The sequence below is a fragment of the Corvus hawaiiensis genome, chromosome 5 (genome assembly GCF_020740725.1).
Source record: "Corvus hawaiiensis isolate bCorHaw1 chromosome 5, bCorHaw1.pri.cur, whole genome shotgun sequence".
Taxonomy (NCBI): Eukaryota; Metazoa; Chordata; class Aves; order Passeriformes; family Corvidae; genus Corvus; species Corvus hawaiiensis.
In genome coordinates this window covers 39,116,962-39,144,051 of record NC_063217.1, presented here as the reverse complement: position 1 = coordinate 39,144,051, position 27,090 = coordinate 39,116,962, and the positions used below count along the sequence as shown (strand labels likewise).

Here is a 27,090-nt window from a genome sequence, read left to right as displayed (position 1 = left end):
GGAGGGGGGTCTAGTCTTGGGTCCTCATTTTTGCAGAGCTAAGTTCATATTTAACAGTTCAAAAGTTGAATTTTTAAGGTTCCCTCCAACTGAAACCTTTCCATGATTCTACTTTTTTAGTATTTGTATGATTTACAGGGCATTAATATAAAGGGCTCCTGTACTTGAAACATAAAAAGGGGAATGAGACAGAAAGTATATCTTTTTTATGTATAAAGCAAAACTTTAGGCCTATGACAGAATGCCTGCATGTTTGTGCTTGAAGAAATGGGACATTTATATGCTGAGTGAAAGGGGTAAAGTTGTCAAATTTACAGAAGTAGCTGTGGCATGTGATTATCTTGTGCATTTGAAACTCACGATACTTTTGCAGCACTCTAACCTACACTATACCTCTAATGCTCCCTTTTACCATGAAGTAACAGATAACTGTCAATCCTTTGCTTAAAAAAGCAGGAATGACTTATATGACCAGAGTGCTATCTTTATCAGTAGTAATTAGTACTGCTGTCACTAGTATTGATGTGAGTTGCTACAATGGAAGTCAGTCACTGTGTGGTGGCAGGGCTGTTGAGTAAGAGCAAATGTTATTTTCCATTGTTTCTGGACTGTTACTTTAACCAATTGCCTGAGAATAAACCTCCAAGTGCAATAACAAGAACACAGAACTGGGGGATAATGACCTTGAAATCAATTAATTTGCACCTTGTACAAAATCACATGGGTTTAATTTTATAATGTTTAGAGATGGCTTCTTCTGATTATCAAGTAGTAACTGCAGTGAAGTCCCACTGTCTCTTGTAATGTCAGTTAGCATTTCCTTCATCCCATTGGTTTCCTCGCACTTGAGCCAGCTCCAGCAATGCAGGAGCAGGGATAGTGCTTTGCCACAGAAGGGAATGCTGCAGTAAGGGAATGCTTTACCTGAGGGGTGGGACACAACTGGGGAAACACAGCATGGCAGAACCACGGCCCAGAGCAGGGACGTGAGGCTCGATACGCATATGGCATAGGCGGGCAGCAACCAAGCCACAGCAGCCCAGCCCAGCCCGGCCCGGCCCTGCCGTGGTGCCCGCAGGTGCTCCAAGCAATGCTGGGCAGCAGCCTGCCCTTCCTTATAGCCGCAGTCCTGGCCCAGGTTTGGCTGCCGGGGCCGGCAGGGCAGGGCCAGGCGAGCGCGTCAGTGCCGCAGCCCCGCCCGTGGGCGGCCCCGCTCCGGTCCCGCCGTGCAAAGGCAGCACTGGGAAGCAGCACGTTCCTTAGAAAAACCTTTACTGAGCGCAGGAGACACCGCCGCCGAGTACAAAAAGACACACAAACACACACAAAGCCAAGCCCGCTCCCGGGCTTGCAGGGCTGCCCCCGTTGCAACCCCCCCGTGCCCGGCTCAGGGTGCCAGCTGATCCAGGTCCTCCTCCCGTCGGTTGCCCAGGTGCAGCTCGATGATCTCGGCAAAGAGGCTCCTCTTCAGCAGGGTGTAAGCCAGGGGCAGCAGCTGGCCCACTGTCTTGTGGAAGTACTGCAGGAGAGAAGGGAAAACAAGAGCCGCCCTCGGCCTCAGTGGTTTTGTTTATTCTGGGAGCACCCCCAGCTCCTGGCTCTGCCCCATTCACACTGCTCCCTTCAACCCCTCCCGAAATGGCTGAGCACATCCTCATGCTACACCTGTGACAGCCACAGACAGCAGGCAGGGTTGCCAGAGCTGCTGCAGTGAGAGAGAAACCAAGAGTTAGCAGTGCAAGAGATGATGGTCCCACTCAATACAGCATCCCAAGCTCCAGCCCGCAGGATGAAGTCCCCTATCCTGTCACAGTCCCACGTCTCATCCCACCCCACAACTGGAGGGGAGTACAGTGGTACTAGTTACAGTAACCATTTAAGCACTTCAAAGGTATAAACATCAGAGCATATTTAGCATTTGCAATCATTATTGTACATGTAAGTCCATTGTCTCTCTCAAACAAAGGGGACAAGATTCAAGTTCTTTTCTATGTCTTGGGCTACAGATAAAGTGTCACTGTTTCTCTGGCTCTGTAAGCAAAAGGACAGGAAGGCTCCAGTCAGAACTGGAAAACAGCTCCAAGTAGGAGCTCCAACACAGGCAGGGACCTAACTGTAGCATAACTTGTGTGAAGCCACTGTTTCTTCTGTTTACTAAACTAGAAGATGAAGGTTTCTAATTCTAGAAAACAGCTGCAAAGTTACAGGTGTTTCAAGCTGCAGCATAAGACAGACAAGACACATCACAGTACTGTAAACACAATTTTTCACTGCAGGACTTTGTCAGTGGTTAGTCTCATGTGCTGAAAAGCACAAAGCACAGAAGATGAGTATTTGCCTCTACCTAATCAGAAGAATGGGAGGAACTGTTTCCTTCACTGCCCTTCCAGTTGTAGAAAAGATTTAAGCAGCTAAAGCAGCCTTGTCTCTGAAAGAAGGGTTCTAAATGAACAGGATATTAGAGGAAAATACCACACATTTTCAGATGCTGTACAGAACTTAAGAGAGCAGGGCATGAAATCTAAGAAACATCAGTAATTTAACAGCATATGGCAAGAGCAGTCAGTTTTCATTCATTTCCATGGCTAAATATTTTAACCAGTGTCAGTACAGCTCTTTTGGGCCTACATTTAGTATTGCAAGACTTACCTTTCCCATGATACTCTGGAGCACCACTCAGCCAATACTAGTTTTGCTAGGAGCAGCTATTTTGCAGGGGTGTTTCTATGACCATCCATTCATATTAGGTTGATGTTGAAACTTCATGTGTTAATTTCTAGCCATAGACTGGTTACAGCCATGACCCTTTTTATCAACAGGCCAGTGGCTAATACAGAACAAAAAGCATTAAGTATAATTTTTATGTGTAACTAAGTGCTATTAATTCAATCCCCTTACTGATGATATTCACTGTTAGCAGAAAACTAGAGAAGAGACTTCACGTGGGAGGTGCCCTGTGCAGCCACACAAGGCAGTACAGCGAGGCAGCTGGCCTGGGTTCACATTCTTGCAGCTGAGGTTACTACAAACATCAGGCTGTTTCTTGATCTGGTTGAATATGGGTGCCTATACAAGCGGCTGGAGACAGGGGACTCCAGCTGTTCAGTGCATTTGGATCAGACACTTTGCACTCTGCTTCTGGAGTGCAGGATTGGGCTTTCACACACGCAATTTTAAATTCAACATGGAATGATGTTGTGTGACTTTTTAACAGCCTTCATGAATTAAAAATATTCTTGCAGACCTCTACAATTCCTAGGGATAATTAATCTCCAGCAGAACAATTCTAGCCCATATATAAAATAATGCATAGTTTTGTGAAGTATGGTTGTTGTAGCACTCACATGTGATCCATAGCAAAACAGGTCCATGCCCAGTTCGTACCCCATTCCATAGTCACATTCATCGTTAGCAAACTGAACAAAGGTCAGCATTTCCTGAATGGGTGCAAAGGCCTTCACTCTCTCCTCATCAGTCGGAGCATCAACAATGGCCTTGCAAATTTTTTTAAGATTAGCTGCAAAAAAGCAAAAGCAGGTATTTAGATGTTTGAATAAAGAAATTTAATATTGCACAGAAGTATTCTGTGGTGAAACTGTACCCGTGTGTCACACTTACACGTAAGCTAAGTGGGCACACCCTGAACTGTTGGTGAAGCTTCCCCATTTCCTTGGAAGCTCATTCTTGCCCCATGCCCATCCCTCTCAGTTCCTCATAGAGGAAGACAAGCATTTATGTGGTGAAATTGCATCAAGGAACTGATTCTGGTTCGACAGTGGGACAAGGGGGTGGATAAGAAATAAGCCCACAAATCCCTGAATGCAGATCAGCTTTTTGGATCTACCTCCGGCATGGCTTTGCCAATACAAAAGGAAAGGTCATCTGAACAACTACTTCTGGAATTCTTAGATTTAGCATGGTTTTGTTGATTCTCACCTGGTTCCTTTAAAGACAATACTTTGAGCCCAAGTGTGATGGTTAGGACTCCTACCTTTTACTCCCACCACTCAAATTCTTTAAGTAGAAAATATGAATGCAGTTTGCTTTTTACTTGGGGTTGTTCACTCAAAAAAGCAGAAGGATATAGTAAACAAGATGTTTACCATTTGTTTCAGGAAGTTCTCTGTATCCAACATCATTTTTGTCTACAGGAACAACTAGGCCTGCTCCATGAAATGCTTTGGTCACCACCTGAAAAAAAAGAGACAGAAAATGGAACATAGCACCATAAGAAAGTACTGTGACCTAAAAACTCACCTCATTAAACACTAACACCTGATTGCTGGTGGTCAAACCTAATATAGTGTCCTGGCTCCAGGACATCAACTTAAATTATTTCAAATTATATGGCAGTTACTTTCAAGTATTGAAGTTTGAAATAACTGAAGCTTGAAACTCCATTTCAGTCGAATTCTGAAATCTAGAGACCCTTGTAGTCACTTGTGTAGCATTGTGCCACATTTCTTTAGTCCCCTCCTACCCTAATAATTTTTGATAGGTATGTGAAAAACCTCTGTTATTATCATCCATATCACCCTTAATGGTCCTGTTTCTAACAGATCCAGCCCAGCTATTTACAAGAATCTTCCATTTAAAGCAGTTTTCTCCATGCCCTCTATTTGTTTCAGTTTTTAGACTATTGTGCTTACTAGGTTTTCTTGGTGGTAGTTTGTTCTTTCTGTTTTGTTTGTGATTGAATGCCAAGCTATGATTTACTGAAGTGTTTTTATTTAATCCTATTATTTGGAACACACTTGTAGTAATCTTCCCTCTCCTGAAGTTTTATAGAGAACTGATTACCACTGGAAATGCCTAAATGAGGCATCCTTACTGACTAGAAGGATGAAAAAACACAAACAGGAAGTAAATGAAAAAAATTTAACAGAACTTAGTTCTCTCCAGTGGATGAGGAAAGTCATACTTTCTTATCTCTCTGTTTCATCTTCAGGGTTTTTTGTTCCAGAGAATAACCCAGTTCTTTTGCTGTTCTTGTTAGCTTTTCATCTATGTCTTTCAAAACAGCATTTTTCTTTTTATCAGCCACTTCCTTAAGTTTTTTTGACAAAAATAATCTGCAAACAGAAGAAACACATCAAGAAAACAAAAAAACCTAATAACCTTTTAAATGTTAAACCTCCAGATCTTAACAACAAAGATTAGCAGTCCCGAGTTTATTTATACAGAGATTTGAAAATACAAGCCTCTTAACAAGAGGAAAGAAAATAGTTTGGCACAGCCAGTACTTGGGCTTTTCTTATCTGTATCTGCTTTATGATCTAGTTTATGCAATCTGCAGGTGCTGAAGGTTCTCCCAGCCTCAGTAGCTGTTCATCTTTCTATCTTAAACATTCAGTTTGCTGCTTCTGTGCCATATACATCATTTGTCATCCAAGTCATGCACACAAATACATATTTATGAGCTTCCCCATGATACTTTCAAAACAAATGTCCTCGTTTAACTCTGCACTGCACAAGGGTTCTTTTGCAGAAGCCTTTCTTCAGCCTGCTTTCACTGACTGACATGTGTCTGTCCTTAGAGAGCTTTCCATCTTTAACCGGCAGGGATGAGATCAATTGTTTACATTCCTGACACAGGAACATGCAGAGCTCCATGAATGAGACTGAACTACATATCCATGTAAGTGTTATCCTGCCACAGGTCAGAAATGGTACTTCTTGTAAATATTAATTATATACAAACATAATGTATTTTTATGTAGGCAAGAACAAGAGACAGATGCTACTCATCTACTATTATACTCAGATTTCCTTTACCACAGTCTGAGATGCCCTTTCTCTACTTACAAAGTATTTTAACATACCCAGTGGGTATTTTTTCCAATTTAGAGCCTGTCACTGCCAATATATTTAAAGAATGACATAATTAACACTTATCTATTTCACTTCTGAAAGGAAAACACTGTCAGAAAGCCTACAAAGGCTTTTGAGAGAATGTTAAAACTTGCCATCAGGGGCAGAAAACAAGCGGGGGTTTCTTACGAAAGACATATCATCAGTTAAGCTTCATTATTCCACATCCCACCTCCCAATTAACAATTTCTCTCTATTCTGCTCTTTATAAACAAAAGTAAATATGAACCTTACTTGACTGCAGCAAAGACATTATCACCAACTTGTGAAATCACACAACCCTTCTTAGCTTCATTTGCACCAACCCACACTGGGAGTTCATCTGGCACATCCCTATTGATGAAAAAATACACACAAAATAGTCAGGCTGTGTCCACTGCTCCTATTTCAAAGTAAAACTAAATCTGCCTCCTCACCATGCTGCCACCTCCTTCAGAAACCTTCCAAAAATGCCCTTAGATCTAAAGCTCTGAATCTTACAGCAAACCTTGAGAAGAACTCACAGCCATACATGCAGAGAGAATACATATTCCCTTCTGGCCATTTGATTTTCTTCCCAGTATCATGGCAAAAGTTAAAGATTAGTGAGTGAAGGTGCTCTGGATGGCTGGAGGAGGTAGTTCAATAAACATTTAAATCTAGTCTTCAAGTCCTGTTCTTGTGATCTTTTTAAATAAGAAGATAAAGGCACGTGTTAATATCCTACTACAAAAAAGAAAGATTCTTGTTTGGTCATAGTGCACAATTCTCAAATTACGCTTCATGGAAAAAAAAGAGGACAAAAGCTATGCATAGTTACAGTGGAGCAAGAGCACACAGGAAATAAAATACCTGAAATATCCCATGTGATACTGTGTTCTGCTATCCCCAACAAGTATAGTCTGAAATTCTGGGGGATCATAGAAGAATCTCCAATGAAGATTGAAGTTCACATCTGTTGATTTTGCTTTTTTGTGTTTCCCAGCAAGAATATCATATGGTCCAACCAGCTTAAGTCCAACACTTGACACAAGTGCATCTGAAAAGCAAACCATGAATTGATTTACATTCAGGTGTGTGTCTAGACCAGGAAGTTTCTGTGTTGCTCAAGTATCAAAAATTTCCATAAATTTAGTCAAACACTCTATTCACTAGACAAGGAAAACTAAGACATTGTTTTGACCAGATAGCTTTCATTCAAGAGTTATTACACATCTCGTAAATAGTAGTCATCAACAGTCCAATGTCTGGACAGAGATTGGTGATGAGTAGCATCCCTCAGAGCTCTGTACTGGGACCAGTATTGTTCAATATTAATCTTTAGCAATTACACAAGACAGGGGAGCAGCAAACCTTAGCAAACATGCAGACAAAACCAGCTGAGGGGTGCAGATGACACTCCTTAAGGACAGGATACCACCCAGAGGGGCCTGGATAAGCTCAAGAAATGGGCCAATGGAAATCTCTTGAGGTTTAAGAAGACCAAGTAGAAAGTCCTGCACCTGGGCGAGGGCAACCCCTGGTATCAACACAGGCTGGGGATGAACAGATGGAGAGCAGCCCTACCCCGAAGGACTTGGGGGTGTTGATGGATGAGAGGCTGGACACGACCTGGCCACATGCACTTGCAGCCCAGAAAGACAAACACATCCTGGGCCGTATCCAAAGCAGCAGGGAGAGGAAGGGGATTCTGCCCCTCTGCTCCACTCTGGTGAGACCCCACCTGCAGTGCTGCATCCAGCTCTGGGGTTGTCAGCACAGGAAGGACATGGACCTGTTGGAGTGGGTTCAGAGCAGGCTCATGAAGATGATCAGAGGCCTAGAGCACCTCTCCTACAAAGACAGGCTGAGAGGGTTGGGACTGTTCAGTCTGGAGAAGAAAAGGCTCCAGGGACTTGACTGCAGCCTTTCAGTACTTTAGGTATTGAAGGTAGGGACAAACATTTTAGCAGGGCCTGTAGCAAGAGGACAAGGGGTAATGTGTTTTAGTTAAAACAGGGTAGATTCAGACTAGATATAAGGAATGTCTTATGATGCACATGGTGAAACACTGGAACAGGATGCCCAGAGACATGGTGGATGACCTTGAAACACTTAAGGCTGGGCTGGACTCAGCTCTGAGCAACTTGGCCCTGTTGAAGATGTCCCTGCTCATTGTAGGGAGTTGGACTCTGTCACCTTTAAAGGTCCCTTCCAACCCAAACCATTCTATGACTCTCAAGATACTGTCATTTCTAGAGCACACAGGGATGCCACATTCAGTTATATAATAAACTTGAAGAGGTTGAAATCCAGATTTAGTACTGCTTACAATGAGTTAAAGTCTTTTCAACCTCTGATCCCACCAGTGAGGAGGCTGTGGGTGCACAGGAAGCTGAGACAGGACGCAGCTGGGACAGCTGATCCCAACTGACCAAAGGGATATCCCATAGCATGTGACATCATGCTCAACATGACACAGACCTGCTTTCTTGGAGATGGCTGAACACCTGCCTGCACATGGGAAGTGCTAAATTAATTCCTTGTTTTGCTTTGCTTGTGGCTTTTGCTTTCCCTATTAAACTGTCTTTAGCTCAACCCACATGTTTTCTCACCTTCCCCCTTTTGATTCTCTCCCCTGTCTCACCAAGGGGGAGTGAGCAAGTGCCTGGGTGGTGCTTAGTTGTTGCCTGGGATTAAACCATGATACATGAGAAAACTTGAGTTCCACACTAAACATTTTAAATACACCTGCAAGAAAGGCAGATTTAGACCACATTTAGTTCCTTTACATTGCACAACTTAAGTAGTTACATTTTAGAAAGCTTGAAGTGTACATCTTAGTGATTATAACCAGTATTTTAGTTTACACTCATGTAAATATCCTCCATCTCAACTGAAAAACTGAAGCTTCATTGAAATGCATCTGATCACTTCCAGTTTGCCTGCCTTCAGGCTGCTTTTGCGAGTGAAAGTTAGAAGAGGCAAAATTTAAAACCTCACCACTTGGTTTCTCAGGATCTAGTTCCTCACAAAACTTCCAAAACTGGTAGAAGTCCTCAGGCAGTCTAAGCCGATAGCATGTTTCTGCTTCTTGGCAAAGACTATCAGGAATATCTGCCTGATTTGATCTTCTCTTCTTGACAACTCCATTTTTTTCACTCTGTAGATAAAACAAACAAACAAACACAACAAAAAACAACCCAAAACAGAGTTAATTTAGTTGCTTTCTGTCAGCTCTACCAAAGGATTCTACAAAGATTTTCTATTAATGGAGGAACAAGGATTAGGTCTATTAGGACATGTTTGTTAGTTAAAGCAGCATATGTACAGCCTAGAACATCTGTTTTAGACAGAATCCATTAAAAGTGCAGTCTGACATATGTGCTAAACATGTCTGAAGTAGCAAACTGCTACTTTTATATTAATGGGTCAATATAACAAACAGAAGCACTTCTATTAGTTAACTAAGCAAAGGAGCAAACAATCTCAAGGTTTAATCTAATTTTACATTGTTTTAAAATGACCATTTCCAATCACACTGCAGACTGCATACAACATATTTGTGTTTTACAGACAGCTGGAAGTAGGGATACTATTTTGTCATGTCTGATCAAATAATACGGCAAAAATCCTCTAGTCTCTGCTGTTTGAACTACTGTGCTATTCCACATCACGACTATTGCAGTTTTCAGTGCAGCACTTTAAAAGTAGCTTTAAAGGTGAACTTGCTTTTAAAAATGATGTAACGTGAACTGAAGCAGGCTAGGAAATGATCCATACGAGCACACTCCACTGGAGCGCTAGCCTCAACCACCCCATTCCCACTTAAGTCTCCATGAATTGGTAGGAATCGCTACATCCCCCCGACGCCCCCGCCATTTGAAAGAATAAAAATTAACCAAAAAAAAAAAAAAAAAAAAAAAAAAAAAAAAAAAAAAGAAAGCTTCTTTTCTGTTCTTAGGAGAGAACAATGCGGCGGACGCTTCACCTCTGAAGCAGGGCCGCCGCCAGGTAACCCAGGTAACCCGGGACACGGCGAGTGTCCCCGTTGCCAGGGCGGTCCCGCCGGGATGATGGGACGGCCGGCGGGCCCAACGCACTTCAAGCGCGGCGGTGCCCGCGAGATGGCCGGGTGGAGGAGCGGCTGCCGCGCAGGAGAGCCCGAGGCCCTGTGACTTTCCCCAAAGCCGCGGAGCAAACCGGAACGAGGGCCAAGGAGACAAAGGACCCACAGACACCACACGGCACCCGCGCCGATGCAGGCCCGCGGCTCTCCCGCCGCCCCCGGCCGTGTTCCCGCGGAACCCCACCTGCTCTCCGGCCGGTCCCGCCGCGCCGCGCGGCCTCCGCTTCCCGCCACCTGCCATGCGCTCCCGCCGCCCGCATCCCGCGCGCCCGCCGCCACACAGCGCGCGCGCCGCGCCTGCGCAGCCCCGCGCCAGCTCCGGAGCCGGCCCGGCCCCGCGCGGCGGCCGCGAGGGGCGCTGAGGGCGGGGAGTGTGAGGGGCGGGGGCCGCCGGCACCCCCGGCTGTGGCACCCCCGGCTGTGGCACCCCCGGCTGTGGCACCCCCGGCTGTGGCACCCCCGGCTGTGGCGACCCCGGCTGTGGCGACCCAAGGGAAGGAATGCGGTTCAGCCCGGATGGCGAATGCGGCTGGTGGTGGAGACAAGTCGGGAACTCACCGCCATGTTCCCTCAGCGGTAGATACACCGCATAGATACACTTTAGAGGCTGACTTTTTAAGATCCTGATTACCTATACATGCAAATTCCTGTAATGTGAGTAAGGGTGGTGTATTGGGATCAGACAGAGGAAGAGATGACCTGAAATGTAATCATCTCCTTCAGAGCTAAAGGCATAAGAGAGAGGAAGCAACTGAAGGTTTTCAGTACGAAGGAAAAAAAAAAAAAAAAAAGCCCAAATCCCCTAATCTTCTGCTTTAGCATTTGACAACTGCCAGGAATATAAAAGCAGCATCACAGCTTCTGTTCCAATGAAAGAAGCGAGGCAGCCGTGTGTAACACGCCGCAAGTGGGACGCGTTCCTCAGTTTAGAGCAGCCCATAATCACATTATGCAACATCCGCTTACACTGCTCGAGTGCTTTGCGTCGGAGAGGGCCTGGAAACCAGCGGCGCAGGAGGCGGCAGTGGGAAGCTGGTTATATATAAACCTTCACTTTTTTTGTTTCGGTAAGCGAGACCGCAGTGGGTTTATTTAAAGAAACATTATGTAGTTAAGCTACAGGAATTAGTGAACTCACACTGCCTACCAGAAAGAAAGATGCACATATGGCATAAGTAAATACCGTGACATCTTTTTATCCTGCAGTCCATTAAGGTTGTAAATATTTGCTTTGGCATAGACTGTTAGCTTAGATCTAGGATTAAACAGCACTGTGTTTCAACCACCTGACACATATGACTCACACAAAAACTCGGTGGTGTTAAGTCAGGCTACAGCATTCACTATTAAGAGTTACACACAAGTCACAGGAAACTCGATCCCAACTGATGATAGCACTGCCTGTACATAAAACAGAAAGGTTTGCTATCATGTAGATGCAGAACAAAGTCTGCATCAAAGTCTCCTCTCTCTAATGGAAGAATTGTTGTTTAAATCAGCATACCTATTGTCTGCTTACCAAAATCCCACATACACACGAAAGGAATATTAAATTTCAAGTCCAAACCTTGTTTAAGGATTGGGTTACGTTTCATCACCTGAGGTTAAGCAGAAATGAGGCACAAAAGCTTACTAAGAAACCACAAACCTAATTTTCTTTCTCAAAAGTGTCAAGAGTACTGGCCTGAGGTTTCTTTGGGAAATGCTTTCTAATACTAGTCTCACTCATAATTTCTAGTACACAAAACCTTAGCCATAATGGAGGTTAGATGAAATGTCACCCAAGGAATGCCACTTTCCTGAGTAGCTTTGTGAAAAGTATTCTCACAGACTTCAGAATAAAAGCATACCTCCTCCACCCCCATCCCAAGTATCTGTTATATACCCTACCATAGCCTACCTGAATTCCAGCCTCACCAAAGGCCCCAGTAGGTCCCATTTCAGTCTTAAAGCGGACAAATGCCAAGTTCTGTTGCCCACAACCATTTCAGGATAAGCTTTTTTCCTCTTGCAAGGATTAAATAACCTCACCTCCAAACCTATAGCTTTGCAGGCTTTTATGCCCTCATTTTCTCCTCTCAGTGCTTACTGAAAGGAAAGCTAATAATAATAATAATAAAAAATAGATTATTGGTTAAGAGTACCAGTGTTTGGCCATATTTAAGATAAAATGTGATTTGAAAAATACTTCTGTGTGTGTTTGTATCTAGTGCAACTCAGTCTTTTTATAAGTACCTTCCAAACAATTTTGGAATGAGTACCTCAAAAGACATAAGTAATGAAATGCCCAGTTACCTCATCCTGTCCTGTCAGGCTTGGAATATGAGGCAGGCAGCTCAGTTCCATTAAGATCATGATGGTGGTTGCGTTCAGAAAAGTACCTTTGCCTGGCTGGATAGATAAAGGGAGTATTTTTGAGTTTAGGTGTATCTAGCCCCAGGTGGCAGCTGGTAAGGTCTTTTCAGAACAGCAGTTTTGAGCCTAAGTACACACTTTAGATTCAATAAACCCTTTCAGTTTCTCTTCAGTTAAGTCTACCCTCATCAGTTCTTCTCTGAAGTGTGGAAATAGATTGTGGGGTGCCACTATAGAAGCCCTTAAACAAGTAACTCTAAGATACTGAATGATTATTCTGTGCACCATAGTAATTTTTTCCTCTCTGTGATCAAGTGGTAACTCTCTCCGTATGAGAAGTATGAACAAATTATTTGGAGGAGGATACAAAGTCCTAGATTTGAAAAGCACATATAATTTGATATTGGTAGTCATTTCGTCATTCATTCTGTTAACAACCTGTAAGGCTGTAACAGGGAAGACTTTTTTACAAAGGATAAATTACTACAGCAGAATTCATAATATGATATTTTAAAGCCTTCCTTCAAGCTGGAAAATATAGCCTCCTGTGTGGCTACCACCAGACTTCTGAATCAGGATGAACTGAGATTATCTCAAGATAATTATCTGCAAAGTAGCTTTATCAAGCTCTCCAGTCATCAGTATGATTAGTCCCACTCTGAAGTGGGCCTAGGTTTTTTGCTTGGATTTTTTTGGTTTTGTTAATTCATAACTATGCAGGAACAGATTTTGTGAGAAACCACAGAACACAAGTATGTTGCCTTGAAACAAAGCTTTTCAGACCTGCTTTCTCAAAAGCTATTGTAGATACTTCCTGCATATACACACACATTTCCTGATACATTTTATTTGCCTCTTGAGGTTAGCAAGACTTCAGTGTCTTATAAGTTTTTTCCTCTTATATGTTCATTTCCGAGATTATTGCTTAATGTCCAAAGTTACCAAAGTATGCCCCATGCTATGCAAAAAAAAAAAAAACAACAAACCAAAAAACCTCAATTCGGAATTTCAGAGTTTTATGGGTATTAATTATTGTGAAGAAAGCTTTCATGATTCAAAAGCCAGAGCAAAAACTTTATCAGCTAGTAGGTACTAGAAAGAAGGAACAAAGACTTGCAAGGTTGTTGAAATCAGATTTTTGCTTCCTCACTGCCATTCACTGGCTCTTTCATGCTCCCACCCCTTAAAAGGTGAAAATTTGCTCACCTGTGAAAAGCACCAGAAGTAAATCAAGCTACGCTGATCCAGATATTCTGTGCTGAGATGTTACAGACCGTTAAGGACAGGGATCTCAAAGATGAGATATCTATCTAGTCTAGACTGCATTAGCAAATTAGATGGGATACAATACATATGGTTCACAAGCTGTTTTTCCCTACCCTTCATCATATGCAGCTGAAAGGTAACTGTTTATGGCACTTCTTTTAGGTAGTTTCAAAGAGTACCTGGGCAGCAAGGGATAGGTGTGTTCAGTCTCATCAGTCACCACAACATATTGATAATTATACTCTGCAGTATAAATATAGGTGAATTCTAATTTCTGCTCAAGGATTAGTTTTTGCCAAATATGATACTGCATTTTTCTTGACACAAGAGGGAGCCATTTAAATTCTTCTTATTAAAATGCAGTATAAGGAATGAAGACAAAATAAATACCTGAATACACGAGTGGTCACATTGATGTCCTTTCAGTGTAGGCATCTTATTTCTCAACCCTAGATAATTTTGTCTTATTCTATGTAATCACAGTGTATGTAGCATCTGTTGGATTTTTCCATGTGCAGCTATCACATTGGGGATGTGCTGAATGCAGTGTGGCACAAATGCAGTGAAATTACACGATTTTAAAATAGTTTTAACTCCACAGTTTATGTGACTGTTCTTTATGAATTGCTTTACAAAATTGCCAGCCTTGTTCTCAGGTTAAGCCTCACATAATCCTCAGATCACACAGAGCCTCTGTTGCTTGGGTTATTAGCCTTCTGTATGGCAGCTCCACATTTTCAGGTTCAGTGAAGGACACATCCTCCCTTTCATAAAAATAGGATGAGCAGGAGCTGTGGACACTTTTCAAGGTCAAAGCCAAGACTTGTCTCCAGGAGGGTTGGGAGTGAGCAGTGCCGCAGCAGAGGCAAAGACACACAGTGCCTCTGCTGACTCATCACCTCACTGCTGCTTGTGCTGACAGGTTGTCCTGGATCCCTGCCAGCTCCCCTTGCAATTCTGCAAGGTAGGCTATATACACCAGGATAAATGAAAGAATACAGGGGCAGGGGGGTGGAAGGGGAAGTCATAACAAAGAAAATTGATCAGGATACTGCAGGACATGTAATTCCTGAGACATCCTAGAGGCTTCAGGATACTTTGTGTTGTGAGTGTTTAAAAAGGAATATAGGTGAAGATACACAGTAGTCTTTCTGTGAAGGACTCGAAGGTAGATAAATATTTTAGAAGATAAATTAATATTATTTAGGTATCAATTCAGTGAGCCTTGCAATAGCTGCTCTTGACAAGAGTTCAAACTGACAGCTTGATACTGCTGTAATCCAGCATTTGAACCACTATTTAGATCTGGCAGCTAGCAGTAACTATGATTTTATGGTGGTAAGTAGTATTTTACTGCAAGCCAAACCCTTTCTTTCTGCTCTGATTTGAATATAGGGAAATTCTGATTGCATAAATTATGAGTGCTTGGAGCACAGAACATCTACACTATTCTGCATGTAAATTACTTGTTAGTCCTGTGGTTGTACAGAACTGCAATTTTATGTAGGACCATTTTCTGTAAGCACCAGTTAAGTTTTACAGATGGCCATAGACCTACTGTTATAAGTTGCCTGGTTTACTTGGAAGTACAGCCATGTATGTTTAAAGCACAGTGAGGCATAGTTCATCTGAATACATTATCCCAGGAAGTTAAGAGTTTTCCTGTAAGAATCTACTCCTATAAAAGGGCTGCTAATGTGAATATCTATCTGAAACAATGTTTTCCCGAGTGAAAGTAAACCACAGAGTTAGTAAGTCTAATCCAGTTTTATTTCTGGTCAGCTATTGAAGCCAGGATAGATTGAACCAGGCAATCTAGGTACTCTATTTTTTGGGGTTATGTTTTTTTGTCCTATGTAGGTATTCTGGTTCTCTTAATCTATAATTTTCACTTTAAACACTTGTCTGCATATGTACAAAACACTGCATACAGGTAAGGAGGAAAAAAAAGTGTCAAGTTGGTGCCACTGGAGGCAATAAATGAAAAAGGAAAGATTTTGATCTGATACATAAAAATAAAAGTAGTCTAATAGCAAGTAATTTTAAATCAATGACTGCTTTGTAGATATCCCTTGTGAAGTTTCACATTTCTGATATGCAAGAGGAATCACTTGATAACCATGTTTACCAGTGGGACAATCCCTGCATACATTGCTTTACCATTAGTAACTTATAAAACTGGCATGTCTTTCATATTGTGTTAGTATACACTACCTCCCAGTCTTTACTACCTCAGGACCCTGTTTTCATGGGACAATTTCCTCACATTGAAAGCAATTCACATACTGCTGTAACTGGATATTAGGGTGACAGTCAATACAAATAATGAAATAATACGCATCCACTAAGTTTTGGCTGATGATATTAACATTTTATCTAGTACGTATACTTTGGCTTCCTCCCCCAACAAATAATGTGATGAGGAGGTAGAAAATTGTGGCTGTGAGTCACTTCGGCTTAGGCTAGAGTGAGTCAGGAACTCAGCAGCTGAGTTGGGAGAATTGATCATATTCCTATTATCTGAGAGACACAGAGAATTGCTGCCTGTAACTGACAGGCAAGATTCTTCAGGGGCAGGGTAAATCCAGTTTTGTGTTTTAGTATCCTGAGGGGCAATAGTCTAGATTTTCCAATAAACCATTTACAAATCATAAATTTTGTAGCCATTATTACTGTGAGAATCCCTAAACTTGAGGATTGAGTATATGGTTTAGGGTGAACAATCCAATTATATTTAGCAACTTCTGTAAGAAGCCTTTCTTCCTGCATTTTTCTGGCCACCCTGGCAACCACAAAACATTAAAAGGAACAAAAACTGGGTTTAACATATGTCTTAGAGGCAGTACTAAAGTATAACATCAACTCTGGACCTGTGTTCATATTTAAAGTTCTTCCCTCAGACCTGTTCAGATGTTTCCACTCCATATGGCTTCTAGTGTAGCAGTACAGTAAACTTCTGCTAGCTAGTAACACAAAATACCGCATATTCTCACTGTGCCATTCCCAGCTAACAGCTTCAGTGCCTAGAGCTGTGTAGCATTAGCACAGTCTGTTCCCAAATAAGTTACTCTTTCTGTCTATAAGCATGACTAATTAATTCAGGTGCAGCACTGAGCTGCCACAGCTCTACTCTTTCCCATCTGGGACCAGTCAGCTGTGATGCTCACCTGGAATTGCTATGCTGTGCCATGGCACAACATAGGGAGCACTGAGAAAACATCCTACTCTCTTTTCTGTGATCCCATTCACCTTTCATCTGCCTTGTTACTATAAGCTACAATAAACAAGTGCCTCAGCAGGGAAATCTATCTAAAGCCCTCACCCATGGTTATAGCATATGCAAAGACAATTGCTCTGTCTAAGGCAGGCTTATGCCCAGTATTGGGAAAAAAACCCTTCTCTCGTTGGGATGGTGGTGGCAGAGGGCAGAGCCTGGCATTTCCCCTTGATGCGGTAGCCTTGGGCTTTCAGCTCCTTTCACAGAGCTGAATCTGCCCTTAGTGCAGTAACCCAATTAGGACAGACTCCGCTGGGTAGCTGCAAATACAGTACGTCCGAAAGATATTTTGCACCACAGGAAGATTCTGACATGCTTCCTTATCTTGAAGGAGCCTACTTAATAGCCACAAAAGGTAATGAATACTTCTTCCACAGTAGGATTTCTTCTTGAGCATCATCACTTTTCCCTGTTGAGATTTTGTAAATTTAAGCTTCGTCTCTGTTGAGATATGCTACATTTCACAAGCCACAAATGCTCACAGCTCTTAGGGATTAGGGATATTCTTGAGTATAATGAAACTGCATTTGATCACCTACTTATAGTAGTCTGACAGTTTTGTATGCCACTAACTTAGTTACCAGCACAATCCAAGCTTTAAGCACTTTTTTTCCCCATAATATCCTGACAAAAATACACAGGTATTGGCTCTGTCTTGCGAGCTAATATGGTTCCCCTCCCAGGGACTCCTCAGGTAACAGTTAGTAGTATTGGCTAGCCAAAATGGCTTAAAAAAAAAAATACCACATACCTCCTTCAAAGAAAAATCCGTAACACCCCAAAACAAGAAAAAGTCTTAAAAAAATGTCCCCTGCTAATAACAAAAAAATTCCAAAAAGAGTACCACTCAAAAAGCCAAAGTTATCAAGGGTCTCAAGCAGAACTATGCAGATGCAAGTCTCCACATCCAGAGCGGTCAGTTTTCCAATTTAGAGACCAACAACTGTCTTAAGTTTATCAACTACACCTTTTACAACAAACATCAGAAGAATATTCGTATTGCATTGGTGAAAAATTATAGGACAGCATCTCTCTTCATCTCTTTTGCATGTTATTCTGTATTTACACAAGAAAACAATTTGATAGTTACTTGTTCTATTTAAAAATATATTCTAAGCTTAGGAACACTGCATACAAGATGCTTTAGAGCACAAATAATTTAGTGTTATGTTTAGAGCCAAATTGTTTCGGTTCAACTGAGTAACCCAGATCTTGCCAGTCAGCTCCCTCACATTTGACTTTTTTTTTTTTACATACTTCATAGTACTTGGTCTCAAGACAATTTAGCTAATACCTCTGCTAATCAGCACTTGTTGCTTTCTCAGCAAAAAGATAAATACACCAGCTATTGTAAGAAAAGCTCCTTATTTTTCTACTTTTCTCAGAGCAAAAGGAAATAACACCCTCTTATTAAATTACACATGGCAGCAGATTAAGAAAACAATCAACTCTCAATGAAAAGTCTTACTATTGCAGGTCACAAAAAAACCCCCAAACCAGCAAACAACAGAAACCAAAGTAGGACAAAAAGCAGTACACTTTCTTCTTAGGAGGCTTGTTCTCTTATATAGTGTGCTCTTACCAAGGTGTCAGCATTGGCTGATGGGTTGCAGGGTCTCAGCTGTACCTGCTTCCTGGCCATTTAACCCCTATCTTTCTGGTCCCAGTTTTCAACAGATCTAAATGCAAAAAAATGCTAAAGGCTTTGGATTGATTAGTAGAACATAAGTTAAAGTATTTGTAGTACCCCACAAAACACAATATAGCTCAACATAACTGCTTTTCTCCTGCATAATTTCTTATTTTTCCCTTAATTGTTCCATTTTCTTTTTTTACTTATCTGCTCTTCTGTTTCTTGGCTGTCAGAAGAGATAACAGGTGTAAAATTTCATCTGAAAAAGAAAAGGAGGAAGCTAGGCAGGGACCTCATCACAGAAAATGCACTCATTTATGTGGCAGTTACAACTCTTTGTTTTGTTACAATGACAAGGCTGGCTTAAAAGAATAGCAAAACTTCTTATATTGATTCTATCAGTCAAATAATTCTGTGTAACTAGAGGGAGTTAATCAAGGAAAAGGGGAGGAATGAAGAGTAGCAGATGGGATGGATGTTCCAAGAAGGATTTGTGGAAACTCTTATTGAATTACTGCTAATTGTGCTTTCACTATAATTGGACCATGATTCTTTAATAGTAAAGAAAAAAATCTTGGATATTACTAAAATATTCTAAACCCCACTCCTTTTTAATGCAAAGTTTTTGAAGTTTCAGTGTCTTCAGAGTGTCACCTACCCACTTAAACACCTAAATACATCACTTAACCACTGCTGATTTTTTCAAATTGGAATCTATTAGGTGCTCAGTTTCTGCTGTCAGTTGTGTATGTTCAAGTCTACACAATGTCGTAAGACTTCCCAGAAAAATGCATTGAATTACAATAGTTAATTCTAACATATTTTAAGATGTTGTATTGTATAGTTTACTGCATGTGGGTGTTGTTATCAGTAATTATTTTATTTGTCTCAGAAAGAATGTAGGCACCTGTACTTTTAGAAGGTTCTGGCAAGACCCATTGTTCAGTTGTGCAAAGTCCTGTGGCTTTCAGCTGACATGCAGGCATTAAGCCATTGAATGAAATAGTTTAAAATCTTTGTCAAACATCTTGGTTATATGAAATTGTGGAATAACCGCTCAGAAACCTTGTAGAAAAGCATTTGCTATCTGTGTCTTCTTAAAGAAAAGGTCAACAGTATTTTTTTCATAGAATCACAGAAGGGTTTGCGTTGGAAGGATGTTCAAGATCACCTAGTTCCAGGCCCCCTGCCATGGGCAGGGACACCTTCCACAAGGCCAGGTGACTCAAAACCCATCCAACCTGGCCTTGAACACTTCGAGGCATGGGGCATCCACAGCATTTCTAGGCAGCCTGTGCTAGTGATCATCACACTCACAGTAAAGAATTTCTTCCTAATACCAAATGTAAACCTACCTTCTGTCAATTTGAAGTCATTCCCCCTTGTCCTGTCACAGCATGGCCTTGTAAAAGGTCCCACTCTGTCTTTCTTTTAGGCCCCTTTTAGGTACTAGAAGGCTGTTCTAAGGCCTCCCTGGAGCCTTCTGTTTTCTAACCCGAACAACCCCAACTCTCTCAGCCTGTTTTCATTGGAAAGGCACTCCAGCCCTCTGATCATCTTTATGGACTTCCTCTGGACTTGCTCCAACAGATCCATGACCTTCTTATATTGAGGACCCCAGAGCTGGATGCAGCAGTCCAGATGGCATTTCAGAAGAACAAAACAGGGGCAGAACCTCCCTTGACCTGCTGGCCATTCTGCTTTTGATGAAGCCCATGATGTGATTGGCTTTCGGGGCTGCAAGCACGTGTTACAAGGTCATGTCAAGCTCCTAATTCACAAACGCTCCCAAGCCCTTTTCCTCAGGGCTGCTGTCAATCTGTTCTTACCCAGCCTGTACTTGTGCTTTGAATTGCCCCAACCCAGGTGCAGGATCTTGCAGCTGGCCCTGTTGAACTTCATGGGGCTCTCACAGGCCCAACTTTCAAACCTGTCCAAGGTCCTTCTGGATGCCATCCCTTCCCTCCAGCATGTCAACTGCAGCACACAGCTTGGTGTCACAAGCAAATTTGCTGAGGATGCGCTTAATAGAGCATCCCATAGATCAGGCAGGGGATCTAATGCAAAGCAGGTCCCATGCTCAGTCAGTTATGTGAGAGGTGACCATCTGCTAGAGTCATAAGAAAATGATATAAAATTTGATTTATACTTTGTAACAAGCTATCGTTTAACTTTGCCATTGTCTTCTCTCATAATCACCGTTAATATATTAGCTTTGCTTTGTGATGTGATTAATATATTTTTCCTCCTTTTCAACCCCCCCCACCCTAAGGTATATCTTTGCAACATTTAAGTTAACATTCTGTGTAAATAGTTTTTGATTTTTCTTCATTTTTTAGGGAAAAATATTTAAAAATCCAGAATAAATCAAATGAGCCAGCAGAAACATAATTTGAAGAAGGCAGGATTATTACACAGTTATTATGGTGTGTACATACACCTGGAAACAGTTATAAAGCACAAAGGACTATTGTCATCATCCTACAGCTGATGGCACACTCGTCAACTTAGTATAATCTGATATTGGTAACCAAGTGTTTTTTGTAGTATGAAGCAAAACCCAAGATGTCAACAAAATGGAGAGTTTTGTTGTGAGAGACATTAAGAATTGAAATAATTAAAAAAAAAAATCTCTATTTTTGTTTCTTTAAAATGAGGCAAGGTGATTTAACCACATGGCTACTAATGGTAACGGGAGGCAAGCTGTTAAATTTCTATAAATCAGAAAGAGCATGAACCTCTTACAGTTTCATCTTTTCTAAAGCAAATGAAATACTTTATGATATGGCTGCATTGCTGACTAATAATAGTACTTACCAGCAATTCTTAAATCAGTCTATAATCACAAGATTAATTAGAATCATAATTTTGTTCTTCATTAGTTAAGTAATTTGTAGCTAATTGCTAACTCCTTGCATTTCTCAGAAATCCTTCTCCAGGATGGTGTTTTCTTTCTGCCTGTATGATATTGCCTCTAGAGGGATGCAGCACAGCTGTTGAATGAGTCCACGTGCTTTTTCAAAAAAGTAGGTAAATTACATTGTATCTGGCACTTCTTATGTACATGTAGTTGGTGCATGTGATCTTATTTCCATCTGATTCATTTATTTCCATGTGATTCATTTATTTCCTCTCTTCTATTCAGTCCTGACAACATCTTTGGATTTCACTGAATTGTTCCACAAGTGAAAAGTGGATTTCACTTTGTAGGAGCCTTAATCCAGTGGAGAATACAACATGTGGCTAAAGAAGTTGGGAATCCCTTGTGAGTATCCTTCAGAATAGATAGAATAAGATGGAAAGTTCATTGCATCTCGTTTTGAACCAAAATGTGTCCTATCACTTTAAATGAATGGCTTTACTTGGTGGCCATTGTGACCAAAGAAAGTTGTCGTGGAAACCTTGATAGGATAATAACTACCTGGACAGAGCTATAAGGCCCCAGACACTGTGTAATCAGGTGGCCATTTATTCTGGAAGATACGTATTTCTGTCTAGTAAAGGAGAATGGAATCAGTTGGTTAAAATGCATCTGCTGTAGTAGGATCCAGTAATGAGATACAAACACTTTTTCTTGTCTATCAAAGACAATTACTGCATGGCACTTTGATTTATTCACTGGTAAAAATATTCTAAAGCTGTTTAGAGGAGCCCAAGTGTGGATGCTAAAGAAGGTTTTATTCCGGAAGTTAATTTTGCTCAAAGTTCTCCTCCCTTCCACATTGTCTGTGCTCGTAATTACCATGATTGTGTTCTTTCCTGTTAGGCTGGATATCTCTGTACTGCACTGCATTCCACAGTGTACACATAACCAAAGTGCCAATTACACCACTTGAGATAAGTATTATCCTGTACAAAAAGAATGTGCTTAATTGGTCTTGTTTAATTTGAGCATTTCACAGTGTAAGTGCAAAGGGCTAAAATAATCACACAATTGTAGTTGAAAATGTTTAAAAAGTACTTGAAGTACTTTTGTGAAACAGATGATAGGGAAGCTTATCCAGTCCTCTGAGTCATACTACTCTGGTTATCCAGGAATTCAAGCTGAATGTGGATACTTCCATATAGTTTTTTGAGCAGTTTCCTGAATTTGTCACGTTTTTATGTAGTTACCACAAGAGAAGGAAGATGGGAACTGAAAAAAGGCATGTTTTTTTTTCAAACTGAGTACTAGGAGTCTGAATCTTTCCAGGATCATGGTTTGCCCTTTAAAGTTATATAAGATAACCATTCAGATGCATCCACTTATTTACACTGGCATCATGTTGGAGACAGTTGTGTCTTAGATTGTAGACATCCCTTGTAGGATGGTTAAAAATAAAATTGCAATTCAAACTGGCTCCCTCTGAGTTTCATAACTGTCATGAAAGCAATCTGTTCACACAGTACTGCTATACAGCAGGACTGGATGCAGTCAGGATGTGAATAAGGGTGCTATTGAACAGCACAACACACCCTCTGTAATGTGACATGGAGAGCACATCAATCTGTGCAGAGCAAATAGGGTCGAGCAGGAACTGTAGCTCCTTTATGTGCCCCTGGTAAATATGTCCTTCCTCTGAAAGCAAAAATGCTAAAAATATAGGTATATAGGGCTTCCAAAAGAATGGACTTTGCTATTTGGTCTTCAAAGCTAACGCTTATCCAATTTTGGTCAAATATCTGCATGCATGAGGCAAATCAGTGGATCCAGTCAAGTGGTTCGTACTCTGTAAGAATCCCTAAATAATATTCCTTTGAGCAGATATTTACTCAATGGAAAAAAAAACATGTATGAACAGAAAATAATTGAGTGGAGGATCATTTTTGCACAGGTGCTGCAGAAGAGTGAGGAGAGAGTCTGCGTTTTTTTCCCCAAGTAATTTTTCTGCAGAGTAACAGATTCGTGAAACAACCTGTGTGATGGCTGAGTGTAAGGTAACTCCACAACCACAAACGTAGCCAAGTTGTTCCTTTTTTGAGAACATTGGGTTGTGTACAGATGTGTTTGTCTCTCTGAAGAGAACAAGTAGTCTAACAGGGTCTGTTAAAAGCATCTGTAAGACCCCTAGATATTTACATAATCAAATGAAAATCTAAATCTTGACTTCACCTACAAATGGATTGGATTCCTGCTGTTTGGCCTTAACTCAGGATCAATTTAGAGTCTGGTTTTTGCTATCCTTACTCAAATACATGCCCCTTGGAGGACAAACCAGTTAGAGTTTGTGAGGTCGTGTCTTCTTACTCTCATCAGAGCCTTAAAAATAGCAGTACAATACAGTATTTAGTCCTGCACATGAAAGGTTTAGGTGTTAGAATGGATGATTGTTTCATGTTACAAACCTGTTAAAGACTGCTTTGTTATCTGAATGAGCTAAAACCAGGTATGTCTGCTATATAAATTGTGGTAATAGCCCAGCCATGAAGTAAATGTCCCCCAAGACAGATCCAGCCACTGAATGATTCTAACTGCAGTATAATTCACTAATGTGAACAGGATAGCAGTTCACAGTCATATAATGACTGAATCATTACTGTGGAAACGTATATTGCTATTTCTACCACAAATCCTGCACTGGTTTGCATGTCTTAAGGAGACTCTGTTCTTTTGGAATGTTTTCTATCTGTATTCAGTGTTGTATTTTTAACCTTCAACAATTTAAAAAAAAAAACCAAAAAGGATATCCTTACGATTTGTTTTCCAAAAAAGCATGGTGTACAATCTTGGCTTGAGACAATTTCATATCTAATTATGAACTGGGAAATAATTATAATTTTTCTAAGTGTTGGGAGAGAATGAAGAAAACATGTAGTTTGAGTTTACATTTTAAGCATTGCAGTTGTGACACTTCTGCATAAACCGGGTCAAGATGATTTGGGTGATAAGAAGGAACTGCTTAAAATGTTTTTCACAGTGGTAAGTCCTAGACTGTAGCCTGTCAGTTTATTGCAGGAAATCAGTTGCTGTCCTATAGAAATCAGGATTTTATATTACCTGTGTTATCTTTACAGTGTATTCAAGAAAAACTTGTGATGGGCTGGGAATGGAAAAAAATTCTCATAATTGATTGTCTATTTGTCCAAAAGATTTATGTATTCGTGTCTTCCATCAGTATTTGTGTAGAGAAAATCTCTTTTGTTTACTTGTGTCTTGCAAAACTTGATTGTGTTTGTAAAAATTCACATGCTTTCTTCTGGCATGTCATAACTGAATAGAATTTGCATAAATTCAAATTTTACTCCGTCTTTCCAACACTTTCTAATTCCCTTAGTTTCTGGTCACCGTTACTCTAGGAAGCGATGTTCTGTTGGCTGATGGAGTTAGATACAGGAATGAGGAAGCATTGCAGGAGTATTCTGTGAGAGTTCATGCTGAAGAAACACGTCTCAAGAAGTGCAACAGCTTACTTCATATTTGTTAAATTCTCTATCAATAGGAAAGCTGTGACTTTGTTCAGTTTTAAAATGTGATATGTTGTCATATTTGAAACATGATATTCATCTCACAGGGGCTAGCTTTTGCTAAATTAAATTCATACTACTAGAAGTGCTCTGAATTATGATGTACAGTTGAAAGATCCTGTCACTGTCAATATCTGAAAAAAGCTGAGCTTTCTGCAGCAGTAACTTTATGGTGGTCCCCGAATTCAGTATTGCCAATGGAAATTGCTAGCAATGTAGCCTTAGGCTTTGACACTTTGGTATTCTGAGATGGATATTCTGAGCTTTAGTCAATGTCTAAGGAATTGATGAGTAGTCATAAATTATTAAGCTAAATACTTCCGCAAAAGCAGAGTAGTGGGAGAAAATAGATGCTTCTATTGCTGCTTTTACTATTCTGTGCTAGTCCTTACCACTTCTGAATTGTAGAAATAAATGTTGACTCCAGTCCTAGTAAAAATCATCTTGCTTGGTTGTCTTGTATGCCAGCAGTCAGATCCTCTTCCCATGGACTGCACTGTTGCAACACACCTGGTACATACCAGCTGGGAAATAAATGTTATGCAAGGTTAAAAGTCTGGTGAAAATATGTGTTGTTACAATAACAATAGGTTAAATTGCACTTCATTTATTCTGGAGCTTCTTATCTTCCTATTTTCCTTTCAATCCCTTTTGTACTTGATTACATTTACAGTGTCAATATCCACATGACAATGTCCCTTTCTGTCTGCAAACCAGATTCTGTGGCTACCAGCATATGAAATAAATTATTTGATTAGTCCAAGTGCCTTTCGATCCCTGATATGAATGGCCTTTGCCCATTTATATTTGGTAATCTGAAAGCAGCCTATGAAATTATGTCTTTCGGAATCTGTTAGTAACATACTGTTGCCACTCTCAGTATTCCTTTCTGCTATGATGGCTCACAGTGCAACTGGCATTTCATAGGTACTTGGTTTCTTAACCTGAATCCTAGGTCTCAGCAACTCTGTCTATACCAATGAATTGCTTTTTTTAGACTCTCACAGTATCAGTAGCTCTTAGAACCCACCAGTTCTAGATATTTGGGTTATTGGTATGTCTTAGGAAGTGATACTTTTCAGTCTTGTGTGCTTATCATCTTTTTACTGTGACAAAAAATATATGTGTTCCTTTTATATAGCAATACTAAGGCAGTGATGAGAAAGTTCTCTGAATTCACTTCCACAACACATCAATAAAATTATTTCAGCATTACCTTGTATTATCACTGTACATTGTATCGTTATATCAATTATCATTCTACATTTGCTCTGGCCAGAGAAACAATATATTAATCATATATATACATATATATATATATATATATATATATGACAGAAATTTTATATTTCTGAGTGAGAAGTAGCAGTATAGTAATGCACAATTTGCAAACATTGATTCTACTCATTTTCCCATGATTAGGAAATTGTCCCTAAATTGGAAGGCCAGGTTAAGCACATTTAGGTTTCTGGTGCCAAGAGAGAGGAGTATTCTGTTATTGTCCTCCAGACCATTCCTGTAAATGTCTTCCTCCTTGGAAACAATACACACAAATGAGTAATGCTTATGCTGGTGTGGACCCAGGCACATGCACTTGTGCCCGGGGAATAACAGATGCTCTCAGATTCCATGCTAGAGGCAGAACCACAAAGGCCAGAACAGATTTAGATTAATAAAAAATGTATTCTGTGTCTGTAACAGATTATCTGTAAGAAAGCATGTTCCTCAAATAGCTGATTTTTCTTTTTTCATACTAAAAAGTTAAATGGAAATAATTTTATTTTTAAAGAATATTCTGGCAACACGTGGAAATTAGACTAATTCCATTTGCCTTTTCATTCCCTTTTTCCTGATGTTAAAAAGGCTGGTTTGTTTTCATCTGTAAAGATTGTAAAGGGTGCTGGTGAAACCTTGAAAATGACCTTTGAATTTACAGAGACAATTTAATTTTATTGTCATTATGAATTGTTACTGTTGGGATGGCATTTTTTATGTCACCTAAATTTCTGTGCAGTGAACTAAGTGCAGGGCTAGAAAGATTTTGCCTTCACACAAAGCTTACTTATTTATTTCAAAGTGTTCCTGTAATTTTGTTTTGTGTCACCAAGCTATAGAAAGTGGTAATTGATGAAATGTATGCGTGTTCATTCAATAACG

The 27,090-nt window shown here is 40.6% G+C and overlaps 1 protein-coding gene and 1 long non-coding RNA gene across 3 annotated transcripts; one reads left to right on the top strand and one right to left on the bottom strand.

Moving 5' to 3' along the window:
• Nucleotides 1-1,255: 1,255 nt before the first annotated feature.
• LOC125326836 (histone PARylation factor 1) lies at nt 1,256-25,403 on the bottom strand. 2 transcript variants are annotated; one of them, XM_048305388.1, is made up of 8 exons: nt 25,326-25,403; nt 8,833-8,992; nt 6,703-6,889; nt 6,106-6,204; nt 4,922-5,072; nt 4,104-4,191; nt 3,345-3,517; nt 1,256-1,519 (listed from the first exon to the last, which is right to left on the bottom strand). In XM_048305388.1, exons 1-8 carry the CDS (start codon nt 25,374-25,376, stop codon nt 1,388-1,390), a joined length of 1,041 nt encoding a protein of 346 aa, XP_048161345.1. In that variant the 5' UTR covers nt 25,377-25,403; the 3' UTR covers nt 1,256-1,387. The 2 variants fall into 2 exon arrangements, with proteins under 2 accessions (XP_048161345.1, XP_048161344.1); XM_048305387.1 differs by lacking the exon at nt 25,326-25,403 and adding an exon at nt 10,143-10,212.
• LOC125326839 lies at nt 14,364-24,400 on the top strand. The gene is made up of 3 exons (XR_007204025.1): nt 14,364-14,543; nt 21,415-21,515; nt 21,635-24,400. It is a non-coding gene; the product is annotated as an uncharacterized LOC125326839 (long non-coding RNA).
• Nucleotides 25,404-27,090: the final 1,687 nt, after the last annotated feature.

What these genes read in the sequence shown, in the direction of transcription:
- LOC125326836 (XM_048305387.1), bottom strand. Translation starts at nt 10,199, where the DNA reads ATGGCAGGTGGCGGGAAGCGGAGGCCGCGCGGCGCGGCGGGACCGGCC. An exon ending in TATCACATGGGATATTTCAG is followed by an intron (nt 6,205 to 6,702) that starts GTATTTTATTTC and finishes TTTCATCAATAG; the next exon opens with GGATGTGCCAGATGAACTCC. An exon ending in AATGTCTTTGCTGCAGTCAA is followed by an intron (nt 5,073 to 6,105) that starts GTAAGGTTCATA and finishes TTCTGTTTGCAG; the next exon opens with ATTATTTTTGTCAAAAAAAC.